We start from the raw sequence: 27,843 nt of genomic DNA, 5'->3' as shown, positions 1-27,843 counted from the left end.
TGAAGTTGAAGAATTTGGAAGTAGTCTTCCTTCTTCATTATTCCATCCAAGGCAGCAAACAGCACCAGCGCATGATGTTAACTCCACCACTTTAACCTTTGCTATTACTGGGTTTTTTCTGAACATCCTAACCAATTTCTGATCTGAGGGTGACAGTTTGGGTTTACTTCAGAAACCTTGGCAAACTTGTGACTCATCTGAATAACTTGCACTTGTTTGAACAGATAAACTCTAAATCTGCAGTTGTTTAAAAATGGCTCGAAGAGACTTTCCCAAGTTGGTGAATCTAGTGAGAGCTGTCAAACAGATCCTTTTATGCTGCCAAAGCTTGTGCACCCAAATCTTGTTTTTACTATGTTGTACAATCATTTTGCCCTGGGAAAAGAACAGTTAAAAAAAATTAAAAGCCCCAAATTACCATGACATTCATGTGATGAGTCCACAGCTGTACTGTCAAAGAATAAACTAGGACTGTTCTGGAGGGCCACATCAACAAGCTTAACTCAATTTTGCTCATATTATTTTTCTCTCTTCATAAGCCTATTGGTGTGGCCCTCCATAACAGTCCCAGTTTCCTATGTAAGCTCTTGAGAACATTAATTGTCCAACCCTGGTCTGGCAGACTTTTACTGAGAAACATCCACGTGTTAATGTAGTCAAGCAGGCATTACTTAGCTTCAATTCATCAGTTACCCCAAGCTTTATATTGCAAGTTGAAGACCCCAGCTCCTATGAGAAAGCACTCGGCATTTGTAAGAGCAGAAGAGACAAGAGAATCATAGGGAAACAAGGACAAAAAAAAAAAAAAATTCCATAGTTTCTTTTTATTTATTTTTTTAATGTAACCGTCCCGAGGTCTGTCCCTCAGGCTCCTGTCAATTCCACATACAATAGAAACCATATCGGTAGCACAGCTCACAACAGAATTAACATGTCTGCTACATGTATTGTGTTCCTGGGGAGGCATGATGTTGGTCACTAATGTTTGAAAAAAAAAACTGTCTGCAGGTACTCTCAAAGTGTTTTTATTAAATATTCACCTAGAGGTTTGTTTCCAACCCACCTGACTGCTCCGGTTTTATCACCCACTATTTTCTCAGATCTCAGAAGCTAAAGCTTGAAGTCATACCTCAGCGTTTCATGTTTCAGTGAACATGTCCACAACAACAGCACAGTAGCAGCGTCGTATTCATCAAATAGACAACTTGACATAACACTAAAAAGCTACATAGATGTAAAAATTTTATGTGTTACTAAAAATAGACTTTACTGTAGGAAGAGAGTTAATACAAACAACGTACAAGTCCAGCTCGGCAAAGGTGACTTCTAACATCCCACAGGTCTCAACTTGTAAGTTTGTGTTTATTACAGAAACGACGAGTGAAAAAACAACAACAACAACAACAACAACAACTGACCCAATTTGCAATTAGATTTTTCTGTAAGCCACGAGAAGACATCTGATCAAAGTTTTCATACATTGTGAGTAAAACATTACACAAGCATTTTCTGATCAGGATGGCAGGACACCTCCAGTGAACTTGTGGATTAAACAAATATTTCAAAGATATAAGCTGTTGTGGGAACCACAGACTTGGTCTGGTATGGTTTGTGGTTTTTTGGTGGTAGTGGTGAGATAAATCCCCTGCACTTCATTTCCTGCAGCAGTCCTTAAAAAGGCTGAAGGAAGAAGAGAAATTAAGTCAATAAGTCTTCTTCCAGGAGCGGATGTACAGCTGGATTGGGAGAAGGGGATTTCTGTTCTGTAGACTCTTGTGGAAAACATCAAAATCCACCCTCCTCACTCTGTGAAGATAGTCCTCCAACACCACCTGAAGCACACATCACAGGAGAGTTTGGTTTCGGCTTCAACAGGTTTGACCTAACAAGCTCCGGTGAAAACACCGACTCATCCTCCTACAGGTATTGTTCATATGGATATGACTCAGACCTTTATAACATGGTTTAGTTGTTGGTTAGGGTACTTGAACAAGTTTTTAACTGCAATTGCAGTAGAAATAAGTAAACACATACACCACTGGCCATGTCTTTTTTTTGCCCCTCCATATCCTGTGAGTCACTGAGCAAAATGGAGGTGAGTCAGAAACCTGAAACTAGCCAAAAATTGACTATGGCCACAGATGTACACTACTGAGTCTTAAAAATGCTACTTCTATGGTTTTATATTTGGGTATAGAGGACAAAATTGCAGCTTGACTAAAGTAGGAAAACAAACAAAATGTCACCAAATGATTTGAAAACCATCTGCATGACTACATCAGATAAGAGCATTTTAGCTCTCTTAGAAATCTGAGTGATCAATGTCATAAAGAACTTTGCATTCATATTGCTATGGTATTTGTCCTCAGCTCTAAAAAGGTACCCTCTCAACTGTAAGGTTTAAATAAACTACTCATGTGTTAATATAAAAGAACCTAAGCGGCGGTTGTGCGTTTCATGTCCCTCAGGCTTCACTAGGACTACTCTGTTTTTACCCTGCTGTTTCACATGACTCATCCGAGCCTGCCGTTCATTTAAATCAAATCGTCGGCGCGGTGAGAAACGTGAGTGTCTGTGCCGGCTTTCTTGTGCGGGCAAGAACACTGAGCTGGAAAAGTATCAAGCACATGCATATGGACAAATAATACAAGTCCACCGCAGCGTGAACATCATAATCTACACTCAGGAGTGCAGAGTGATTTTTGCTGCAAACTGCAGAGTTGGAGAGCTTTTCAGCTTTGTGCTGTAGTAGATGCAGGTCAGTACATCAGCATCATTATCATCTGAAATCATTGTTTTAGATTCAGAAAACAGCTTCTGCATGCAGGTATAAACAGTCAGCTTAAAACAGTGTATTCCTTTTAGGAACCAATTGTGAGATAAAAGCAGTGCTGCATTTTTAGCTACTGGGAAGTATTGACTAACCCTTCGGTGAATTACATCACTTCAGTGTTGTAGAGTAAAAATTTCCAGGTACTCACACTTTAGTAATGCTGTTAATAAAATTTTAGAAACATTTTTCTTTTTTTTTTTAAATTCAGCTTTAGTCATATAATGATGCCATTTCATCTCCAAAGAGATGAGCTGCAGTTTTCTTACACAGCACTTAGTGCAAGTTCTTTACATTTTCATCTGAATACATCTACTCTGAAAACACAAGATACATCCTGAGTTGGCAGATATTTGATGATGTATTGTCCAGATTTTACACAGGTAGCAGCAACATAATGACATCAATAATTAAAAACAGGTGTTGATTCCATAAGTTGTTAGTTTTTTGTAGGCAACAGTCTAACATATTTGGAGGACAATAAAGTAGATTGCTTTGATTAATCATATTGTGCTTCATTCTCATGGTACCAAACACGTATTACTTTAAATTCAGTACGCTAGAGTACTAGTGCATCTCAACTAACTCGACTGTGAAAAATTTTTTTTTTAAAAATAATTTATGTCAAAAAGGTAAACTTTTACATCTTCTATATCCACAACACAAAAAGTGAAACACCTCAAGCTTTTAAAAAAAATTGGTTGAGGCTCCTTTATCACAAATTACTGCAGTGATGAGTCATGGAGGTGTTCAACTTAAGTTATTATTGATCTGTTACTGAAGCCCAGCTTGACTTGACGATATCAGTTTCAGCTGTTTCTCATCTTTCTTAAATGTTCTATTGGATTGATGTCAGGAGAGTTGGCTGGAACACTGAAGCACAGTAATCGCATGCTTAGCAAACCCTTTGGTAGTATTTTGGACTTTTCTGCTGGAAAAGGACTTTGCATCCTCATAAAGCTTTTCAGCAGATGAAAGCATGAAGTGGTCTAGAATCTCCTGGTAGATGGCTACTTTGGACCATTGAGCACGAGTCCAGTAGTTCTTCTCCTTAGCCCAGGTATGACACGTCTGTCTTCTCTCATTCAGGAGTGCGCCGATAATAGGAATGTGACAGTTGTGGCTTCTTTCCTGAAGCATGGTGGCCCTTGATGCACCGACACCAGCCTCAGTCCATTTCTTGTAAAGCTGGTATTGACTTTTCTTGACAATCCTCTCAAGGATGAAGTGATCCATGTTGCTTGTGCACCCTTCCCTGTGTTTCTGACAAAGTTTTACTTTCCAGTCGATTTTCCATTACCTTGCTTTCATACAGCACTTGAGAAGCCAGCCTGTCCAGAACTTTCTGTGACTTACCCTCGTTGTGAAAGATGCTGATGATTGTCATCTGGACAACTGTCAGGTCAGTGTCATCCCTGTGATTGTGTGTATTCGCACTGTTTAAATAGTTCTAACAAAAAGGCTTGAAGTTTTCACTTTACATGTCATAAATATAGAATTTGACAGTTTACTTTTTAAATTAAAATGAACTTTTTCAAGCTATTCATTTTTTTGGAGATAGACTACAAATAACAAGGATCAAAACCCTTCTTCACCTCTTTGAAAACACACACAGCAAAGGACTCAACACATAAACACATAACACTTAAAAAAAAAACAACAAAAAAAAAAGCAGGCAGCTTAATCACAGTCTTTCTTGTGGACACTCAACTTTGACTACAACGTCTATCTGCGTCATGAGGAAAACACTTTGTTGCATACTTGTCTGTTCTAAAAGTGAATTTCTAAACTACCATCTGTGATTAAAACCTTGCGGGACTTGAATCATTGGAATAATTGAATCATGCTGAATCTGTGATTCAAACATTGACCTCAAATTTTATCTATCAACTTCTGTGTCAAACTGACCCAGCTTTCATGCTGAAGATCACTGCTGGAGATAAGAGCTGCCTGTGTAGCTACAAGTCACTGTCCAAATAGTGTTTTGATGAAGAGTCCAGTGCCCAAGTCCAGAGGCAACAAATAAGGTCAGCAGTGCAACGATGAGCATGCTCATGTTTTTGTTTTTAACATTGTGTGCCATCAATTTTCCTCCTCGCTCAAACTGCAAATGATGAGTAACATCCTGAGGCATCTTGAGAAAGAACATTCAGCTAAAATGACCTAAACTGAGTTTTTTGGACATAAGCAATGATTGCTCACTACCAGGCCCAGTGGCCAGATGTAACCCCCATTTGTTGTTTTCCCCAAATGACAGCCAATCTGAAGGGTTGTTTTCACTCTTTCTTGTATATGGTATACAATGATCAGGCATAACATTAGAACCACCTGCTTAATACTATGTTAGTTCCCCTTCTACTGCAAAAAAAATAGCCCTGACCCAGTGAGGCATGGACTCCTCTTCACCCCTGAAGGTGTGCTGTGGTATCTAGCATTTGTTTGTCCATTATATCCCAGAGATGCTCGATTGGATTGAGATTTGGGGATCTAGGAGACCAAGTCCTAACACCTGAAACTCATAGTTGTGCTGGATGCATTATCCTGCTGACAGAGGCCAAAGCCATCAGGGAATACAGTTTCTATGAAAGGGTTGGTGCTTTCAGTGAAGGATGGGGGGTCAGCATGGGCACCCTGACAAATCCTTACACTTACCCATATATTCCTGCTTCTAACACATCAATGTTCAGGACAAAAAGTTCACTTGAAAGAGATGATCAGTGTCATTCACTTCACCTGTCAGTAGTCATAATGTTGTACCTGCAGATCTGGTTTAACTGTGCAGTCACAGTTAAAATCAAGTTTTCTCAAACTCATCTTTGGGCACGGCAGCTCATTGGCACAGTGGGTTTACCGTTTATGTGGTTTCTTCTCCCACTGAATAATATGTTTTCTTAATCGCCACAATTTCTAATGTAGCGTTACATAAAAGTTAACAGATCTTAAAAATATGCAAATTTTAAAAAGTTTAGGCTTTTCCCAAATTAAAAGTTGCGCTTCCAGAGATATCGCATGTAACAGCTGGAAAACTAAAGAGAGACATATCTTTGTGCCCTAATTTTAAATGTTTTCGTCTTTAAGCAGAACGCCATCGTGCTTTTTTTTAAAAATAAATAAATAAATTCTCGCAACTTACATCATGGCTGCACAGAATAATCAGTTCTGTGATCTATCGCCTCTCTGCGGATCCTCGTTTGTCAAAAGGCTTAAACTGCGATTGCTTCTTACAAACAATGACTTGCATTCATTTTTAGTTAATAAGCAAGACTTCTAAACATTTTTAAACCTCCATATGTAATCTGTCCTAAAGACAGAAAAGTGGGAAATCAACTGGGAAATATAACGTAATCCAATGCAGAAGCTCAACTAAATACAACTTTATGTCCATAATTGAGGTCATGGTGCTGGAGGTGTTGGAGGTGCACTGACTGAACTGCACTGAACACTGCTGTTAATATTCTGGATACTGGACACCTCATTAATATCCAAGAGAGGTGATGTGGATTTCCAATTTCATTATCTTATTTTAACCCCCCCAAATAAATCTTACAGATATAGAGCCGTAATTTTCAAGCCTAAAGGAATGTTTGAAAAGTCAATTTAACTCTTGATAAGAAGTGATGAGGATACTATATTTGGGTGCAACAGAAGCCTGAAAAATCGCTTTGCCTTGGCCTCAGTGGAAGTCTGTTTTTCTGGTAGTCTGAACAAAAAGAGGAATCCACTAGAATAAATTGATGGGCTCAGTTCTTAAAAGCTTTTCATGGGAGGTTAATTAAAGCTCTGAGTCACTTTAAGACATTTTTTTTGGCATATTTGACATTCAGATGAATTTTTCTCCAAAATAAATATAGAGCGATTTTATACGAAGCAGTTCAGAAGGCATACAGAGGAATGTCAGCATCAAATTGTCAAAGAATAAAACCATGACCACATTATTTGACTTACAGTGGGGAGGAAGGCTGGAGTGGCAGCTGCTGGAACATTGTGGCTAAAGGATTGTGCCTGAAGGAGAGAGCACAATAAACAGAAATTAAATGGAAAGAAAAAAAAAAAATCTACACTCGCCCACACCAAATATTTTAAAACGCGCCCACACCGGCCTTTTAGGGTTGCTTTTCTAAAGACCGTTCACCCACACAGAAACAACAGGAAACGGTTACATCTCATGTTTGTCTGCCGTCACACAGCACATACCTGAAGCTGTGGGACGGACTGGTTACAGTGAAGAACTCAGGTCTTTTTTTGTTCTCTCATGGACACAACTTACACATTTTTGTGCTTCTCTTGTTATACAAAGGAGCAAGTGAACATATTGACACACTGGCAGCTCATAAACTACACTTGCTGCACTGAGACGTCAATCAAATCACTTTTTTAGGAGCTAGACTTCTGCGATTTTCGCCCTGGTTATTGGCTTCTCTTTAATTTTCAAAAATAAATCCGACATATTCGATTTAGATGAATGAAGTTTGTGGTATACTACACAGTAACCAAGAATGACAGTAGAGACTCTTACAATGAGCAAAGATGAAACATGTATGCATTATTTTGGTGGTAATTTGTTTTTCATGGTTTCTTGGGAGAGTGGCTTGTCAGCTCAGACACCATATCGATGGTATGCAGTGTATCTTTTAAAAATTTGATCGGGACAAGTGGAAGTCAAAAGCGATGGCGACTAGTTCCATCTTATACTTTGACGTGTCATCAATGTTCTTGCAGAGCAGCATGACTCCTACTGGGCGTTTAGGGAGGCTGAATACTTTTTCCACACTTAATCAAATCTCCCTGAATTTCAAATCAATTTGTAAGTAGTTTGGTTAGACTTATTGCTCCATCTTGGGCCACCCAATTTTCATGCAGTTGATTCTTAACAGTAACAATAAGCAGATAAGAAACACTGGCTAACTTAAATCAAATCAAATCAAATCACTTTTATTGTCACATCACATGTGCAGGCACACTGGCACAGCACATGCGAGTGAAATTCTTGTGTGCAAGCCCCACAAGCAACAGAGATGTGCAAACACAACAACACAAACGAGCAAAATACAAGAATGGCCAACCTGAAACTAATAAATATATGTACAATATATAATAGTGTATGCATTTCTGGATGTGTATACTAAATATTTTCCTACGTGTGTGTGTGTGTGTGTATGTGTGTGTGTGTATACACATTTTTACAAATTAAATAGTAAAAAAAAAAAAAAAAAAAATATATATATATATATATATATAAATAATAATAATAATAATAATAATAATAATAATAAAAAAATATATAAAATATACAGAGTTGAATATGTGCAAAACAAGTGGCATTTATATACAGTGTGGAGTGCATAATGTTGAAGTTCCAGTAGTGAAGCTGAGGTGTCTATGACGTGTTCAGCAGTCTGATGGCCTGGTGGAAGAAGCTGTCTCTCAGTCTGCTGGTACGGGACCGGATGCTGCAGAACCTCCTTCCTGATGGAAGCAGTCTGAACAGTTTATGGCTGGGGTGACTGGAGTCCTTGATGATCCTCCCCGCTTTCCTCAGGCACCGCTTCCTGTAGATGTCTTGGAGGGAGGGAAGCTCACCTCCAATTATCCGTTCAGAGCACCGCACTACTCGCTGGAGAGCTTTGCAGTTGTAGGCGGTGCTGTTGCCATACCAGGTGGTGATGCATCCAGTGAGGATGCTCTCAATGGCACAGTGATAGAAGGTCCTGAGGATGCGGGGGCTCATGCCGAATCTTTTCAGTCTCCTGAGAAAGAAGAGGCGCTGCTGCACCTTCTTCACTGTTTTGTTTGTGTGTACTGACCACGTAAGATCCTCAGCCAGATGTACTCCAAGGAACCGGAAGCTGCTCACTCTCTCCACAGCAGCGCCGTTGATGGTGATGGGGGTGTGTACTTCTCTGCACCTCCGGAAGTCCACTATCAACTCCTTTGTCTTTGCGACGTTGAGGGTGAGATGGTTGTCTTGACACCAGTGGGTCAGGGCGCTGACCTCCTCCCTGTAAGCCGTCTCATCACCGTTGGTGATAAGACCCACCACTGTAGTGTCGTCCGCAAACTTCACAATGATGTTGGAGCTGTTAGTGGCTGTGCAGTCGTAGGTGTAGAGTGAGTACAGGAGAGGGCTCAGTACACACCCCTGTGGAGCACCAGTGTTCAGTGTGACGGGGGATGAGGTGATGCTGCCCAGTCTGACCACCTGGCGTCTGTCAGACAGGAAGCTAAGGATCCAGCTGCAGAGGGAGCTGCTCAGTCCTAGATCCTGCAGTTTCCTGTCCAGCTTCGAGGGAACGATGGTATTGAATGCTGAGCTGTAATCTACAAACAGCATTCTCACATACGTGTCTCTCTTCTCCAGGTGTGACAGGGCAGTGTGTAGTGTCAGGGCTATGGCATCATCAGTGGACCTGTTGTGGCGGTATGCAAATTGTAGAGGGTCCAGTGAGTCGGGTAGTGCAGAGCAGATGAAGTCCCTGACCAGCTTCTCGAAGCATTTGCTTACGATGGGGGTCAGGGCTACAGGTCGCCAGTCGTTCAATGAGGAGATGGTGGAGGATTTGGGTACAGGGACGATGGTGGCCATTTTGAAGCAGGCTGGGACTACAGACAGAGAGAGGGAAAGGTTGAAGATGTGTGTGAACACTCCAGCCAGCTGAGCCGCGCATGACTTGAGGACGCGGCCGGGAATCCCGTCCGGACCAGTAGCTTTGCGTGCGTTCACCTTCCTGAAGCACTTCCACACATCCTCCTCAGACACAGTGTGCGCTGCAGGTCAAGCTGCAGGTCAAGCTTAAAAACATCTTAATACAGGAAAGCACCTGACACTTAGATCCAGCAAGGCTTAGAATACGGTGATGAAGTGTGAGACCTTACTAGCCAACTTACTTGTAACTCAAAGAAATAGTAATATGAAAATACAGAACACCATAACAAATGCACAGCATGTTTAAACCCAACCATTTTTTAAATTATTCCTAAATGTTAATTTTGAGATTATATAAAAATATTGACTTGTAAAGAGAATAGTTTGGTTTTTATCCTTTTAATGAATTAATTTTTGATTCAAGTTTGGTCTTATATTTAATTTAAAGTGTCATTAAAGAGATTTTAAAACCAAAAAACAATGTAGTTGTTCATCTGGCTCACAGTAAGTGTTCCTATCACTGGTGTTGCTACACAAGTACTGCAAATAAGAACTAAGACCCATTGAGAAGTCAGTCTTGAAAAGAAACACATCAAGGACGGATTAATCTTGTTTCAATGACCAACAGTGTAGGAAGAGTACCACTTCTTTTAAACCTAGAAAGGAGTCTGTAGAAAAGACAAATGTGACTTTAAGCACACTGTGAATTAAAAAAAACAAACAAAAAAAAACCATTAGAAGTCATTTAGAAAAACTGACTTTATGATAATTAAATGTAACATTTTGTCTGAATTAAAATTTCCAGTTTTAATCATTTTAAATATGCATTTATTTTAATTATAAAAAAAAACACAAAAAAAACAAACACACACACACACACACACACACACACACACACACACACACACACACTTTTGTGGGGGTATCTTATTGACATAATGCTTTCCCTAGCCGCTTACAATCAAAAATGAACGCGTAACCCTAACTTATTGTAGTCCTGACACTAAAACCACATTTTGACTCTTAAAAATGCCTTCAAAATGGGGGCATTTGATCCCCACAAACATATGTAAACATACCACACACACAAAGAGGTCATTACTTGCATAATTTGTGTAAACTGGCTCTTTGGTTAATGGCTATAGCCACAATAGGAAAAAAAATAACATTACATCTATTCATGGCAGAGAAATCATTTACATTTTATTGTTTACACTTTAATATCACACGTCCTTTAACTGTTGGCGACACTCCTAACTGGTATAAAAAAGGCTCAAATTAAAACAAGTAACTGCTGATGAATGTTTGGGAAGCCACTTAATGAAAAAGCCTCCTAAAGTACAAAAATCAATGAGGCATGTAAGTGGAGGTTAATAAATCTCCCAACTAATTAGAGCTACATTAGTTAGACAATACTCAAACTGAAGACATTTCCAGGGCATTTTCAATGTGCAAGACGCACATCACAGCATGTCAAAGCATTATGTGTCACTGGTGTTCATTTACATTATAGCACAGCTTTTTGTTCATGCTGTTTTGAGTGGATTAAGAGGTGTTCATGAGTGTTATAAAACACAGTAATGCGGAGGAGAATTTTACTTCATCTCGTCTCTGAAACGAGTCATAATTTCAATCAACAGGTGCTGCAGAGGCATTATGCAAAAATATGTTGTGAGCTTGGCCAGCCTCGATGTGATGCTGCTGCTGAGTTCAAGGCCTTTGTGGAAATCCTGAGTGTGTTAACAGATCAGCCTGGTTATGTTCTATACTGTAGAAATACCGCACTGAAAGACGAGTGTCTCCTACTAACAGGTTTACAAAGCCTGATTATTTCCCCTGAGCACCACTATTATCCAAAGTAAGCTTACATTTGAACTGGGTGAACACAAACATGTAGTTTATAAGAATGCAATCCAGCAAACATATTCATGTGCAGTGCTGACTGAACATATGAAAAAAATATCCATCTCTCTTTTTAACTGTAACTCAATTGAACTGTACTTCGATGTCGATTTGTCACCTGAAAATATTCAGTACTCATTAGGGCAACATACTGGACAACACTGACAAATTAGAGGAAGAGCAACACAATGGCAGAGGTAAAGACCAACAAATTTTATGTTGTTTTTGTTTGAAGTTAAACACAGTTTGGAGTTCAAAGGGCCGACATAACCGTGCATATGTTGTGTGGAATTTGTTTGTGAAAGATCCAAATGTTTTTATTATGCAACTTAAAATACACTTTGTAACTGCGGAATATTAGAATATTTCTAAAAGCTACTGTGGTCAGCTGTTTTAAGCCCCAGTCCCACACGGTTACAGACCCACGGACATTCAATGGGTTGCTAGGGGAAAAAAGTGTAATTTTATATACATGAATGTATATAAAATATACACTTAGCATCTTCCCTTAGCATCTTGCATGCAAACAACTGCCAACTACTTGCTAACTGGTACTGAAACTGTGTTGCCTTTACTACTGCAATAGTTATGTATTAAAAAGCGCAACTTTTATTTTGAAAGGAGATATTCTCCATTTCCCGACTGCTTCGAACTTACTCGGGTTTCACTACTGCTTTCTCCATAGTTGGAAAATGTTTGCAGACAAGTTGGTGTCTTTCATGCAAACTATCAGCAACCTACTAGCAATCAAAGCATTCACGAGGTTGTTTTTGGTTTAAAGCCCTCTTTGTGACTGATTTCACCTGCAGCAACTACCAACCGACCCATCAGGAAATACACATTTTTCTAGTCACCAGGGGGTCACTGACCTCTTTTTAGGCCTATGTATCTAAAGAGGAGGAAAAAACAGGAGGAAATTAGGCCTCCTGTTTTTGTTTATTTTCGTGAACAGTTCCTGAAATTAACAATAAGTGCCAATGAGCTTTAAGCAAAAGCAAGGCAGTCACAGAGTGGCTGGATGATGAGAAATATTCAAATTCTGTTGTTCAGGCTTCCCCTATGGTACCATATTCTCAAATGAGCAACAACTAGCCCTCAAACTCCCACTCAAACTTCAAAAACCACACAAGGGTGCTTACTCATCTAATGTGCTCTCTTGCTCTCCTACCTTACCTCTCAGGAGAAAATGAAAAAAGGTCATTTGCTATGCACTTTATGTTGTTTCATACACTTGCAGGCTTGTTGCACTTGTTTCAAATGGGATATGGTGCTGAGTGTTGAGTTAATTATTCTCAAAGCTTTTCTTTGATCTGTTGTCCCTTACTTTGGACAAAAGCCTGAACCAACTGAGTACATGTCGATGCATATGTAAATCCCAGAAGCCAAGTTTCATAAACTAGCGAATCATATATAAAAGTAGCACTAAAAAGAACTTGTTTTTGCCATGTGAAACATCTATACAGGAATATGCCATGTGCATGTGCATGCAATGTAGACCTTATTGTGTAGGTGAAGTACATACATGTTGCAGGTGCACGTGAGCCTGACTGGCGATGTCATACACAACATCCCGAATGTTCTGCTCCCGGCTGCCGCGGATGAAATCCTCCTGAGAAGCTCCGTGCTGGAGAGACACACAATAACAAAAAACGGTGATGTTTGTGCATTGAGTTCACAGCTGTTCTTTCAATTTAACAACAAAAACTATCTCTGCAGTTCAGCTGTCTCCATTTTAGCTCCACTTCCCACACGAGCCGAGTCTTCTCTTTAATATGCTGAAAAAGGTTTAAAAGCACCGAGTTGGCTCCTGGAGCTCTAGCAATGAAATGTGACATTGTGCTATGGGGGCATATCACCCCCACACTTGAATAGTAAAAAATAAATAAATAAATACACAAACACACACACACACACACACACACACACACACTGCAGCAGTGTTTACATTACAGGTTTTTTTTTTTTTTTTTTTTTTTTTTAACTTGTCAATAGATAAAAATGCTCTGCTTTGCCTCTAGTAGCCCCTGGACTTCTGCAGAACTGCAAAGGATGTTAATTTTATGTTTGGTTCCAGGTGCCTTGCCTCAGTGCGTAGTCGGCTCCCATACAGTACCAACAGTGTGCAACATTAGCGCCGCATCATTTCAAAGTTTCAAAGAGTCCAAAACCCATGCGTGACCATCTTTTTATATATAGTCTATGGTCACGTGCAAACATGGACAGGATACTGAGTGCAGGCCATTTAATGACCATAGCTGTCTTTAAGAGCAGAGGTTCTGTGGATGTTATACAGGAAGCATTTTGTTGCTCCTTGATATTCTTATATTGGAGCCTTAAGTAGCAAGAAAACTGTATTAAATGACATTTTCGTATAAATAAGTAGTTACCCTGTTAAAAACCATGGCAATTTCCGTGTTAGCACCATGTTATTACTGTGGAAAATTTTTGCACGATATAATAGTTTTTTGTTGAGAACCAGCTGCGCCTGACAGAGGTCTCTTCCTGCTAAAAGGGGATTCGTCATTCCCACCATTTACCAAGCGCTTGCTCACAGAGGGGGTGCGATTATTTTTACCCTGGAAGTTAAAGCAATTGTATTTAATTCAAATAAATTATTTACAATTCAATGACAATATACATTTTTTTTAATTAACATAATGTAAGCATCAAATCCTTTGCAATTTATTTAAAAGTGGTAAACACTTCAGTTATTGGTGTTTAGTGCAGTAACTAACATCACACAAAATGCAGTTTAACACCCCACCCACACCCCTTTTAAGAAAAAAAAGAAAAGAAAAAAGAAAAAAAAAAACCAACAACAACAACAACAACAACAACAACACAGGTCACTGGTAGAAATAATAATAAAGTGTATACTGTATGCAGAAATGCATATCAGAACAACCAATTCAATCCCAGACTAATTCCCATTTTTCCATAAATGTATTACCCTGGCTCCAGATAAGCACAACGAGCTGACAAGATAACAACAGGTCATTTTAACTGATGATTTTCAGAATACCTCCCACCTTTCCAGCGACACTAGCGACTGTGTATGAAACTCAACAAAAAAGTAGTGAACATAATCCACTGTTACAATCCCACATTTAATATCTACTAGTATTCCTGTTGATGTTGAAAGTCTAGCAGGAATGTTGAGCCTATTCCAAGGTGGAAAACACATTCATGAGCTAAGATTGAAATTTTATTCAAGACTTTAATTCAAGGAACTAAATTTTGTGCTTTTCCACACCTGCAGACATGTCGCGTTTTAATAAGTTCTTTCAACTTGTTGGATGATGTGGTATTAATATAACTCCCACTGGTGCGTCTGCATATGTGGCCACACATAATGATGTGACAGCAAGTCAAGGCCACTAAGAAGAAGAGAGAAATCAATGACTGGTGTCCATTATTGACATCCTGCAGTTTACATGGATCATTAAAGCAGCAAAGCCTGTTCTATTTATTTCACATAAACTGAAAGCATTGATTCCTCTGCACCATGAGCACTTTTCCTCCAGCAGAATATAAAATCTTACATGCACGACCATTTGCAGGTTACCTTATAGCTGAGATATAAAAAGGAACAAAAGTGATATTTACAGCAGAATTTAGAAAAATTATTCCCTACAAACAGCATTACATTAACAAAGATTAATTCTCTTTGTCTGTAACATCTTTATATTGTTCTGCGATTATTTAGTGAATATCTCAAGACTCGTATGTTTGGTTGGTAACAATGATCTATTCTTTTTGTACCTAAAAAAAAAAAAATATATATATATATATATACTCAGGTGTTCAAGGGTTTTTGAATTGAAATAAATAAATTAAACTTCAAGAAAACTTGAGAAAGTGCTAAATGAGCTTTTGGGAGATGCACAAAATAACTGTTTCTGTAAACATGATAGGCAACTTTTGGAAGCCTGGTAGCCACTGGGACTTTGGAGAGAACAAAAACTATGAAAGTTTTGCTGTGTACCAACAATATTACATTAAAATATGTCACAATAATTCAAAACAATGGGAAAAAAAAAAAAGCCCAGAAAGCCACGAAAAGCTAAAAAAACAAAACAAATGTCATCAAATAATTTTTTTTTCTTTCATATTTGCAAATCGACCGACACAGAAAGAAACAAACTGCCTTCAGACCACATGGTTGTGTGATTAAAAGTTTTCAACTTTCAGCACATAGCATGTAATTTTTCTGAAACCGGACCAAAGTGTTGGTCTTTTGTGATATGGCATCTGTACGTCACCTAAAATAACGTATTTAAGATTTAACTGAAGTTTAGACTGTCGGGTTTATTTCAAGGATTTTAACCAAATACGGCATTGACCATACAATACATAGAAATCTTTCAGGACTCCCTGTAAATCACAACTAGGTTGGACCTCCTTTGTCTTCAGAAGTTCCTTAATTCTTCACGGCACAGATTCAACAAGGTGCTGGAAACATTCCCCAGAGATTCTGGTCCACATTGACATGACATCCACTATTTGAACCTCCTGACCACCACATCATACACTGATTGAGATCTGGTGACTCTGTGGGCCGTCTGATTCATTGTCATGTCCAAGAAACAAGTTCCTGACCTTGCACATTACCCTGCTGTAAGCAGCAATCAGAAGATCAATCAGTTAGTATTAGTATTAAGGGACACGAACTGTAGCGATCAGCCTAAAGTATGGACGCGAGGCAGGATAGATCTAAGCTTTTATGCTGTTTTACTAAAAAATTTTGAACTTAACATCTGAATTGAAACTCACACCAAACAACGATTTTAAAATCTCCTAAAACTGCCACTCACTAGGTATTTTCTCTTTTTCAGACCTCTCTGTAAACCCTGGAGACTTTGTAGGAAACTAAGACCAGCCGATCTGACACCAACAACCACACCCTGTTCAAAGTCATTTAAATCACCTTCCTTCCACTTCCTCCAGCAGGTATGGGTTGCCACTATGCAAATGGCTGAACAGATATTTGTGTTACCAAGCTACTCAACAGTACCTAATAATGTGACCAGTGAGAGTATATCTGTCTTCTCTTTATTTAAATCTTTGTTTTATTTAAAATCTGTTGTGGTGGTGTAGAAAAAAAAATCCCTCTTCAATAAATGATGGGATTTCCAGTATAATGTTGCATAATTACACAGTACAAAAACGTAACAATAACATTTATATTAACCATGAAACAATTTACAAGCTGGCTTGATTTGGAAAATGGAGACATACTGTATCATTAGTTAAATTGTCATTTGTTGTAATCAGCATCTTTTTGAATCAAGACAGGTTTCTTTTTGGACACATGAGGAGATTCATTTTGCTCCGATAAAAAAAATAAATAAACCAAAAACCAAAAAAAAGAAAAACAGACATTTGACAAAATCAGCTATCATAAGCTTTTATTAGCATATTCACCACATACAATGAATGACTGTTGGATTAATAGTAATTATTAAGTATTGTTAGCCCTATATATGATATTCTGGATTACTTTAAAATATTTGAGTAGCAGGAATCATAATTTAGCAAATTGATATCTTCACTGTTCGATATAACGATATATATCGGATGACGATATAAAAACGTCTAGTTTCATTTTACGCTATCATTTGTTTCATGGTGTTGCAAAATAAACTGTTTACGGCAATATTTTTTCATCGTTGTGATGGTCATTGTAGTGGCTATATTGATTTCTTAAAGTTCTCTCTTTCTCTTATATTTACTATAACCACGACGGACGGACAAGCGCCTGTTTTTATGCGTTGTGGTTAGCAACAACGACAGTAGCACCATTGCGTGTCCGCTTGCTTATGTTCCACATAAACCTTTCACAATAAAGCTCAAGATCCTGTTGAGACTTTTCAAAATAAACTGAATCACATGAAAGAGCAGATTATTTACGGATGAGAAGTAAAAAAAGAGCCGCCAGGTGCTAAAAAATAAACCTTAGACTCAAACGTTAGAACAGGCTTTTCCCGGCAGCACGCCGTGTAATAAATACTCACAAAGAAAACGGCGGCCGTTACAACTTATGTCTAAAAATGTATCGTTTCATGCATCGGTTAAAACACTCGACTCCAGCTACATGACGCGCAGCTGGAAACACTTCCCGCAAGTCGAGCTGCCTGAGATTCACAGAATTTACAGAAAATGTTACATTTTTGTGATTTATATCGTTATCGGACGATAGAATTCTATATGGGGATATGAGATTTTGGTCATATCGCACAGCCCTATATGTTTACATCTCAGACAAGCAGATAGTAGGGACTAAACTGAGACTCTCAGCTCTAGGTCTGCTGGGGGGGGGGAGTTGCGAAGGATGAGCTATTGCGGGAAAATAATGGAAAAAAGTAGAAAAAGGGGGGGGGGGAAAGTGGAAGGCAATAATAAAAGTGACGTTGAATATGAGAAATTATTTCCAGGAAAGATGATGAGGGGTTCCTGACCATCCAATTACCTCTAACCAGACTACCTGCAGTGTCTGCCTATTATCAGTTGTGTAATTTCTACCTTTTTCGCAGTCATTTTCAGAATTCAAGCATCAATGAAACACAAAGTAACACAAATTGTGTACCCACACTGCCCAGCTGTTACACTGTGTGAGTGAGAAAAGTCAGGTGACAAAATCCAGACGAAGCAATTTGGTCCTGTGTTTGGATTTGTTATTTTTGCACTCACAACATAATATTTATGAATGTAATGTCAGAACTTCGACAGAGGCAGACAGATACTGAGCAGAGTGAAGAATGACTGCAAACAACCTACAAAAGCTGTGCCGCAGCTTGTAGTTCAAGTGTTATTTATGGTGCCAAATGGAATAAGAGCACAAAGGTGATGATATCTCCACTGCCAGCATAACTTCAATCAATATTTCATGTGCCTCATTTAACAAAAGGATGGAACAATCCAGACTGTTAAAGCTGTTGCTATTCTGAAAGTCCTTTGTGCCAATTTCAGAAAATGATAGAAGCTTATCATATGCCAGGTTTTTGCTGTATTTTTAAGTGGACTGTTCGATGCACTCACACTCACTATACTTCAAAAAACGAGAATGTCATTTAATACTATTTTCTTGCTACTAAAGGCTCCAATAGAGGAATATCAAGGAGCAACAACAGGCTCCTGTATAACATCCACAGAACCTCTGCTCTTAAAGACAGCTATGGTCATTAAATGGCCTGCACTCAGTATCCTGTTCATGTTTGCATGTGACCATAGACTGTATATAAAAAGATTGACACACATTGGTTTTGGACTCTGTGACTTGAAATGATGCGGCGCTAACGTCGCACACTGTTGGTGCTGTTTGGGAGCAGACAACGCACTGAAGCAAGGCACCTGGAACCAAACATAAAATTAACATCCTTTGCAGTTCTGCAAAAGTCTATGGGCTACTAGAGGCAAAGCAGAGCACTTTTATATATTGGCAAGTAAAAAAAAAAAAAATCCCACTAACGGCACTTTTCACATCTCAGTTTAGCAACTTTTACAGCCCTATATCCTCTTTTAAATTACTTTCCACTCAATCAGTGCAAAACAATCACTCTGAATAATCTGTACTTCATTTAATTAAAACATCCACCACATAAGTAGCATAAAATAGAATAGATGATTACTGCATCCATTCTTTTTTGCTGCCCTTTATAAACATCAGGCTTTCTATGTGTTGTACCAATCACAGTGTTTCCTGCAGTGAGTTATGGTGATTGAAATTCCACAAAGGGCCCTGAACAGCCTCCTGCAACTAAATCTGATTTAAGTTGACAAGTGTATAAAATACAATTAACATTTGTGCATACTATTAAATTTATTTCAATGAAACTAAATACACTGTGACCTCGTGCAACAAGTGAGTGGGTTTACCTTTAAATCCTGCAGATTTTGATGCGCGTCACTCCCTGTCAGACTGTGACAGAACTGAATGGAGCTCACAATGAAATAAACTGCAGGACGTCAGTCAGTGTTAATGAATAAAAGATGAGAGAAAACTCTCACTGTTCAGACTGTACATTCTAGTAATCCTGCATGTAAATAGTTCTGTTACAGACTCAGGCAATTCAAAGCCTTTTACGGTTCAAGTAAAAGTCACCCACACGCATAGTATTTTCATTTTGTACCTAACGAGGTGCTTTCGCCATCACATAAAGATGACACACATCAAGTTTTTATTTTTAAGGGAGGATTTAACCCAAAGCCCAAAGGTACTGTGACATGCTGACTGGGGATCAAACCACCAACCTCACAATTTATGGACAATCTGAACCACAGCTCCTTAACCAACTGTAGGCTTGTTGTCCCAAATATTAAAAACAGTCCAAATTCTTTCAACCAATAAAATGATCCATGTAGTGCATAAAGTATCGGATAAAGTACTGAGTATTAATCACTCCAGTTGTTTGTGAAAAAAAAAAAAAGGTTTTATGAGATTGAGGTGATTCAGAGGTTAACAGCAAATTAGCTAGCTAGGTGACAGCTACAGATGACATGCCTGCAGTCATGTGAAAAAAATATTTTTTTCAGGAATCTCTGCAGTCGGGTAAAAAAACTTAAGTACACCCACACAGCTTCCAAGGGAGTTAAGAGTGTAAGCTACAGGTGCTGCTAGTCACATGCACTTAACCCTCTCAAGGCAGGCGTTGCAGATTTGCAACAGTTAAACACTAACAACCTGATTTTTTTACTCAGAAGTACCCCTGCAGGACGTGGTTGTGTATTAGCAACTAAAACTTAATTTGAGCCTGAGAGGGTAAACTAATAATCAGCAAGTGTGAGCACCTGTGTAAAAGCCAGATGTTTGGGCAGTTTGCCAGATAGGCGCATTCACGTGTGTGTTAACACAATGCCAAGGAGAGGACGCCCCAGCAAATTGACTCAAAGGTCTGACTGCTCAGTGAAAGAAACTGCAAAAAACTCAAGAGCTACATCTCTGCAGGCCTGATGTGATACATCCGCACAAACGCCCCATGCCAACTGTCAAGCACAGCGGTGGAGGTGTGATGATTTGGGTTTACTGCATTGTGCGTTGACTGAACTGCTCTGTATACCAAAGAACTCTACAGTCAGACTGAAATGCTGTAACAGGTCCTCAAAAGAGCTGTGAACAGAAATGTGCAAACCTCAATGAACTGAAATAATGCCGCAAACACATTCCTCAACAATGATTTGAGATGCTGATAAAGTCATACAGAAAATGATACTACCAGTGGTGGCTTTACAAGTTGCTGAATTATGGGGTAATTTCAGTTTTGGTTCCCATTTTCACAAGACTGTGAAGACTGTGACACCACAACTATAACTTTGGAGATGTTAAAGACTAAAACCTAATTACCAATGACATTTGGAGAGTTACTGCAGTTGGCTGACATAAGAATGTGCCATCTTGTGGGTAGCTACAGAGTGTTTTTTAGACTAGTACATTAGCACAGTGAAGCTCTAGGATGAAGGTTAAATTTTCCTCCATAAATATACACAAGGATGCTCAGCAGGCAGAGATAAATGCCAGAGCTTGTGAAATTAGCCCATCCATAACACAAAGGATGTCATTAATATGCAGCTGTGTGGTTTGGATTACTTGCTGTGAAAAAGTTTTGATCCCAAGCTTCATGCCGACCCTGCCAAAGAGTCATTGGAGAACAATGTGAGCCCATCAGCTGCAGCATACACTGTCGGTTTCTAACTAATCCAGGTGATTGGACCTGGAAACAGGGTTGTTACCTCATCTAACCTATTAATTTAACAAGCAAATAAATATGAAATATTTTTAAACTAAAACGCAGCAAAAGAGAGCAGACCTCTTAGATCCAGTGGAACCTATACATGGACAGTCAGAGCTTAAAAACCCTCTTTGGGGAAGAACAGCAGCTATTGTAACAGCAATTTGAACAAATTAGATACAATTACAGCCCATTAGACTTAGTTGAACAGAAACATTATCCCTGTGTTAATCAATAAACCCTGTTTATGTGGCATATTACAACCATGAAATCAAATCAGATTTTTTAAAGCCTGTGTAAGTGCAATGTGTGACTTAACTGCAAAGGTTCACATCAGGCTGTGGTGTGTTGTTCTAACAGTACTATAAATCCAGCTTAACCAGTGAGCTGTGCTGGAAAAGCATTTTCTGTTGCTCTTCAATACAATTTGCTATAACATAAAAGTTTTTGTCCTGTCTTTGTGCTCCATCCTTCCTATCCAGCAAAACCAAAAAAAGAAGAGGTTACCAATTAAGTTTGAATATTATATTTTGGTAATTGATTAAATCTTAAGACTCATATATGAACGGAAATTTAATGAAATTCAATCAAGCAAATCTTTGTAAATAGAAACAAGAAAGAAAAGATTTTATGGCAATTCAAAAGATGAATGTTGCATCAAAAAAAATAATCAGATCCCCTTGTGAATGTTTGCAGTGATTTGATTGACTGTTTAAACAACATTAACTCTTCAGTCTACTTACCAGCCCCTTTTCCCTCCTCAACTTGCTCCCCTTGTGCTTTTTTAAACATGAGTGATTGTTCGAGTATCGGGACAATTTATTCCATCGCGCCTGCCTGCTGTGTCCAAGAAATTCAACTCCTGTTTGCTAATTGAGGGAACATTACATTATAACATTTTGTTAGTTCATTAGTGATGTGCAAGTCACCCTGCATGGATAATATGAGCCGAAGTGTGCATGTGTACATGTGCAGGGTATTACAGCACACCACCAGCGCCCTCTTAAGGCAGCAGAGGGCAATGACATGAGGTAGGTTTTGTCACAAGGCTTCGAAGATTTTAAGGGCACCACCTGCATGCTACATTCAATAGTCCAAACGCATCTGCACAGCAAATACAGCCCAGCGCATCCTGGCTCCCTCTGCATCGCCGGACTGTTATTGTTCTGGGTGTGCGACAGATGGCTCAGCGTGTGGATGCAAATTGTTTGAGGTGTCTTTTGTTTTTCTGCTGTGCCTGCAAATATGCAAACTAAGAGGGTTTTGCCATATTGTTGTTGTGTAATAATGCCTCACAGTTTTGTTTTCGGTTTATGGTGGACAAAAATTTCAACACTGTTCCAACAAGAACGTCACTGACAACGCGGCAGAGTCGTGCCATGAGTCGGTCAAATGTTTGCTGGCATGTGTGGGATTGCCTTATGTTACTTTTGTGAGGAAGATTCAGACTCAGCTAAATATGAAGTAGCACTTAAAAGATCCTTCACTGAAAGTACTCTTAGGTTTCTGTTACAAGGCTAGAAATGCTTAAATTACATCCATGCCTTCTGAAAAAGCCTTGCAAAGTTTATATGCAATTCAGGCTTCAAGTTTTCACATCACTCTCGTGTAAACTGGACCATGATTGGCTTCTAAACTGGATGTGATGTTAATAAAAATTCAAAAACATCCTGCTTGCATACACAAAAAAACCTTTGATTTTCACGGGACTTGATTTAGTTGCCTGAGTAAGGCAACATTAAAGTAAACGCTAGGGTATGACTCTTGAGAAATGAATTTAACACAATAAATAAGAAATAAATAACAAAGGCACATTAATCTGCTGATGATGATACCAAAAAATCATCTGGCTCAAGTCCTGAATTTGTTGATTTCCTGGGTTTGATTTGGGTCAACAAAACCACAGTTTATCAGACGTGTCACCTTCATTAAAGTCTCAACAGCTGCAGCTCAAACCTCACCCAAGTTTTTCGCTCCTTTGGGCCTGAAATCAAAGAAAAAGTTCAACTTACCAACATGCAGATGTCCATGGGCAGGTAGACTTTCCGTCGGCTGCTGTGATAAGGAGTCGCTCTCAGACATGTTATGATTCCCTGAGCTTTACCGATGTGACTCGCTGCATGGTCCGCTTGGACATTTTTGACACCTGCAAAGAAAGACAGCCACACAGTTTGGCATCACCTACTATAATTCATTTTCACAGGTAAATCACACTCCTCACTTGAGGCAAAAAACAGGTTTTTGTTCTGGAAATAAAATGTCTCCAAATCATAATCCAATCTGACACCTATAAATTTACTTCAGTGTTGATTAAATATGTATTTGGCACAGAGTAATAGCCACAGCCTTCTTCTAGCCTCCTGGCATATTTACTCACAATGTGACACAATTAGAGGGAGGGGCCTGCTGGTATTACAGAATGATGAATCCACCAGCACAAAACACCAGAAACAATATTTGGCAGGATACAGAAAGCAGAAAGAAGACAAAATGAACAACAGACCATTTATTTTGACCTATATTTAAGTTTTTAAATGGCTTAAATGGTAAAAAGCAGAATTTGTGCTGGCTAAAATGAAACTTGTGAATTTGCTAAGAGGGTTAGACGAGCTGGCTTAGGCCGGCACAGCTGTCAGAGCAGAAACAATCACTGACCAGATAATTTTTTCCTTTTCACACTCTGTTAACTTTCACTCTCATATCCAGTGAAATGCTGCTGTGCAGAATCCGGCTGTGATTAAAGAAACCTGCAGCCACACGGGCACACTGAAGTGACAACACACAGCAGAGCTGAAAAAAAGAAACTACTGGATTTTGACTGGATTTGTTTCAGCAAACAATGACCCATAAAATATGGATGGATCTGCCCAGATAAAGGTCTTTAGGAGGGACTCGGGACACCCCTCAATTTATAATTACTGTTTGTCTTTTAGCTATCAACACAGTTTCTTACCTAAACACTCCAGCAGGAGGTAAATCAAGGATGACTGTGTGTTCTCTGAATACGCCTCCAGCTCCTGAAGGTTCCTGTAGGCTCTGTCATCCAAGTCCTTTTCCTGGTAAAGCAAAGTTTTAATAACAGAAATGTCACTTTTCCCATTTTTAATTACGCTAAACAGCAGCTGGCAAGTTTCGTTTTTATTTCCATTAAAATAAGCCATTATTTAACCTCTAAGGGCACAGGATGCAACCATCTGACAGGTCTTGTAGATAACCCACAAAGCGAAAATAATAAATGAAAATTGAAAAAAAGCAAAATATACACATGCAAAGACAAGTTTATATTGTCACATTTAAGCAGTTATTCGTGTTCAGTTTCACTCATCAGCAACTTCATTTATTATATCACAATTTAAACTTGCAGCAATTTGAATTTAATGATCATCTTAATTTTGTCTTACTCTCTCTGTTATGATCCTCAGCAGCCATCTCTTTGTCAGTTTGTGTGTCCTCACTGCCTGAAAAACACCACACAGACTGTTAATTAGCTGAGGTGCAACACTGATTCAGATTGGTGCCCCTCAGCTAATTGAAGCCGAGGGACAGAAACACAGAAATCCGACACACTGCATGGCATGTTTAAAACTGAAATAAGACATCCAACATCCTGACAGTGTTTCCCCTATATATTGCTAACATGAAGAAAAAACATCTTAAAATACCCTGTATTCTGTTGGCTAATATTTACCCTCCACAGCTCAGTGCTAACTGGTTGGTTCGGAGGCTCATCTCTGTAGATTTCTTCTATAGCCGTCTTCCAAAACTGCATTCGCATCAAACCAATGGTCTTTTGGGAAACAGAGTCCTTCACCTTGTAGAGAAACAAATGAGCAAAACAATTGGTTGACGAGCCAGTTTGAGAAGGACCTGAAATTAGCCACTGTAAGGCAAGGCAAGTTTATTTGTATTGCACAATTCAACAACAAGGTGATTCAAAGTGCTTTACAGAGACATTAGAAACAAAAACAAATAAAAGCATGATTTAAAATTGATTAAAACAAGCAAGCAAACAAAAAACAAACAAACAAAACAGTATATAAAATCAAAAATCAAAACAGATAAAATCTGAACAGTAGATAAAATCAGTAGTTAAAATGTAAGTTTTGAAATTTAAGCTTAAGTGTGGATTTGGTGCTTTATTTAAATGCAGCTGAGAATAAGTAAGTAAGTACTGTAAGGATTTCATTAAATTCCTTTCTTTTTTAATTTTAATTAAGAGGAAAGTCAGGATAGAGGATAGTCAGGAATAGTGGCGGTATAACAGTAGTAGCAGCGGCAGTGACGCAAGTAGTAGAAAAACAGCAGTATTATCAGTAATCATTCTGCATTCAGCCTGATTGTACCAATACCTGCCTGTGCCAGCTCCACATTGAAGGCCCTCAGAGCCAGAGAAGAGCGCCGTGCCTTCTCTGGGAGGAGGAGAGAGGACAGGAAACCATCATAGTCTCTGGACCTGAGGAGGAGAGAGAGAACGAGCTGATAGGGGTGCCGGGAAGCAGATGAGATTTCATGTTTTATCCAAAAACATTTTCATACCCATATAACAAAATAGTCCCATTAACTTGCTACTTCTGTATAGCCTTTGACAACACTGTAATTTTGCATAAGTTGGACAAGATAACTTCAAAAGCCACATTTTAAAACAAACACTTTAAAAATAATAATAAATAAATAGGAGATTAAACAAACCAATTCTCTTAAATATGTTCAAACAAAAATAAGTTCACATCAAACACAACCGAAAGAGCTTGTTACCTCCAGTGAGTTTCTGACAGTTTTACTAAAAACTAAACAAAAGTACCTGCAAATAGGGATCCCAGGGAACAGTTCGGGATCCCAAAATATTAGAAAGTCTTAGTTGTTAGGGATTCTTTTAAGAAAAAAAATTCAAGTGACCCACCCATATTCCTACAAAATAATAGTATTTTGAAACGATTGTTTTTCTAAAACATTTGATCTGTAAGTTCTCATATAAGAGCTCAAGCAACCAATGTTAACGGGTGGAGAAAATAAGGGCACAATATGTCTTTTTTTCTAGCACCATTTAGAAATTAGAATATTAGAGATCAGCTTTATAACAGAAAAGAAAGTCAGCGCTGCAGATTTTGTTTAATCTTAGTGACGGACAATAACAATGATCATATACATACAACAAGGGGAGGTATGTGATCCTCGTGGCTTTTTTACAGCTGTTGTTTCCATTTTAGTTCATTTTCTGAAGATGTCATGATTTAAATTATGATCATATCAGTTCATAACAAGAATAGAACTGGTAGTTTCTCATTGCAAGCTTAAAAGGGCTTTGTTTTTACAGGCCTCATTGAACTGACCAGCAATGAGAACCAGAAAGTCCAAGGAATCCAGTGCAGATCTAAGGAGAAGTGTAGATTTACACAGGTTGGGGAGGTCTCGTGGAGCCATTTCTAAACAACTGCAGATTCCAAGATCATTGGCTTAAAAAATGTATGAAAGTACAAGTTATTCGGATTTGTCACCACTTGGCAAAGGTCTGGAAGAAGACCTAAACCAGGGGTCCCCAATCCCAGTCCGCGAGGGCCGGTGTCCCTGCAGGTTTTAGATATCACCCTGGGTCAACAAACCTGAATCACATGATTAGTTCATTACCAGGCCTCTGGAGAACTTCAAGACATGTTGAGAAGGTAATTTATCCATTTAAATCAGCTGTGATGGATTTAAACTGGGATTGGGGACCCCTGACCTAAACTGTCGCCCTCATATGAAAGGAAATTGCTTAACGATGTTCAAGAAACCCACTAAACACCAAGGCCCAACCCTGCCATCAGAATCAGAAAGACTTTATTTATCCCCAAGGGGCAATTAACATACAACAGAGCAGAGCGTTGAAGATAAGGGCAGGGCATAAACAGGCAATAAGAGTGAGATAATATGAATGAACTATAAACTGCTGGCGCATTAAAGAAATCATTAAAATGACATACAATTTATATTCATTTGAATAATTGGTGTATGTAAACTGTAGGTGTGCGATATTTGAAAGAAGTCTTGCATAGAGATGTGTCCCCACAAAACTTAAAAACTTTAGATTGCTTCCATTTATTTATTTATTTTTTCAATAACAGGACGAAGTTTCTTGCTATAAGTGACCGGATTATATCTGCTTTCTATAAACACAGATTAGCTAATTAACCACTAACCCAGTTTGTGTTGCTAGCAGTCAGACCCACCTAACCAGATCCAGGCAGTACTTTTGAGTGTGTTGTGAGTCTCCCGTCGTGCTGGTTGATGCCCTCACACTCTGTATTTCGGCTGCTCGCTGGATACAAACACTATAAGGTGATATTTTCCTCTGAAGACCATAAACCAGCCGGGCTTTGCTGCATAATAATCCATGTTTCACACTAACACCAGCCGCCATGTTCCCCTTTAGCGTGCACCCCGACCTTGTGTTACATCAAAATAGTTCACCGACCACCTTGAACCAGCAGATTTATTTATTTATCAATAAAATAGCCAGCGCCCATGTTGTTAATTAATTTCCATTGAATATTTGAAATATAAAATATAAAAAATACATCTGATTTGTTAAATAGGTATAAAAGTCCTAATTCAATTGAACTGATTGTAGTTACCGGTGTTCCGGTAACACCACCGGATATGGCATGACTCTGCTGCCAAAATAAGAGCCGGTATCCTATACTCACATTTACCACAAATAGTTGATGATTAAAATAAGGGGAGATTCTGTTTGTTTTTGAATGATT

General features: G+C 38.8%; 1 protein-coding gene across 2 annotated transcripts; it reads right to left on the bottom strand.

Annotated features, from left to right (window-relative positions):
- Window positions 1-804: 804 nt before the first annotated feature.
- Window positions 805-27,702, bottom strand: ndufaf6 (NADH:ubiquinone oxidoreductase complex assembly factor 6). Of its 2 annotated transcripts, XM_026183654.1 has the most exons (9): window positions 27,307-27,702; window positions 25,454-25,553; window positions 24,789-24,911; window positions 24,502-24,558; window positions 24,054-24,156; window positions 23,113-23,246; window positions 12,898-12,999; window positions 6,776-6,832; window positions 805-1,832 (listed from the first exon to the last, which is right to left on the bottom strand). In XM_026183654.1, exons 1-9 carry the CDS (start codon window positions 27,495-27,497, stop codon window positions 1,704-1,706), a joined length of 996 nt encoding a protein of 331 aa, XP_026039439.1. In that variant the 5' UTR covers window positions 27,498-27,702; the 3' UTR covers window positions 805-1,703. The 2 variants fall into 2 exon arrangements, with proteins under 2 accessions (XP_026039439.1, XP_026039441.1); XM_026183656.1 differs by lacking the exon at window positions 27,307-27,702 and having other exon boundaries at window positions 25,450-25,553.
- Between the last annotated feature and the right edge of the window lie 141 nt (window positions 27,703-27,843).

The sequence above is a fragment of the Astatotilapia calliptera genome, chromosome 11 (genome assembly GCF_900246225.1).
Source record: "Astatotilapia calliptera chromosome 11, fAstCal1.2, whole genome shotgun sequence".
Classification (NCBI taxonomy): Eukaryota; Metazoa; Chordata; class Actinopteri; order Cichliformes; family Cichlidae; genus Astatotilapia; species Astatotilapia calliptera.
This window is presented reverse-complemented; position numbering and strand designations above follow the sequence as displayed.

What these genes read in the sequence shown, in the direction of transcription:
- ndufaf6 (XM_026183654.1), bottom strand. Translation starts at nt 27,497, where the DNA reads ATGGCGGCTGGTGTTAGTGTGAAACATGGATTATTATGCAGCAAAGCC. An exon ending in TGAGGATCATAACAGAGAGA is followed by an intron (nt 24,157 to 24,501) that starts GTAAGACAAAAT and finishes TTGCTTTACCAG; the next exon opens with GAAAAGGACTTGGATGACAG. An exon ending in CTCACGTGCACCTGCAACAT is followed by an intron (nt 6,833 to 12,897) that starts GTATGTACTTCA and finishes TCTCTCCTTCAG; the next exon opens with GCACAATCCTTTAGCCACAA.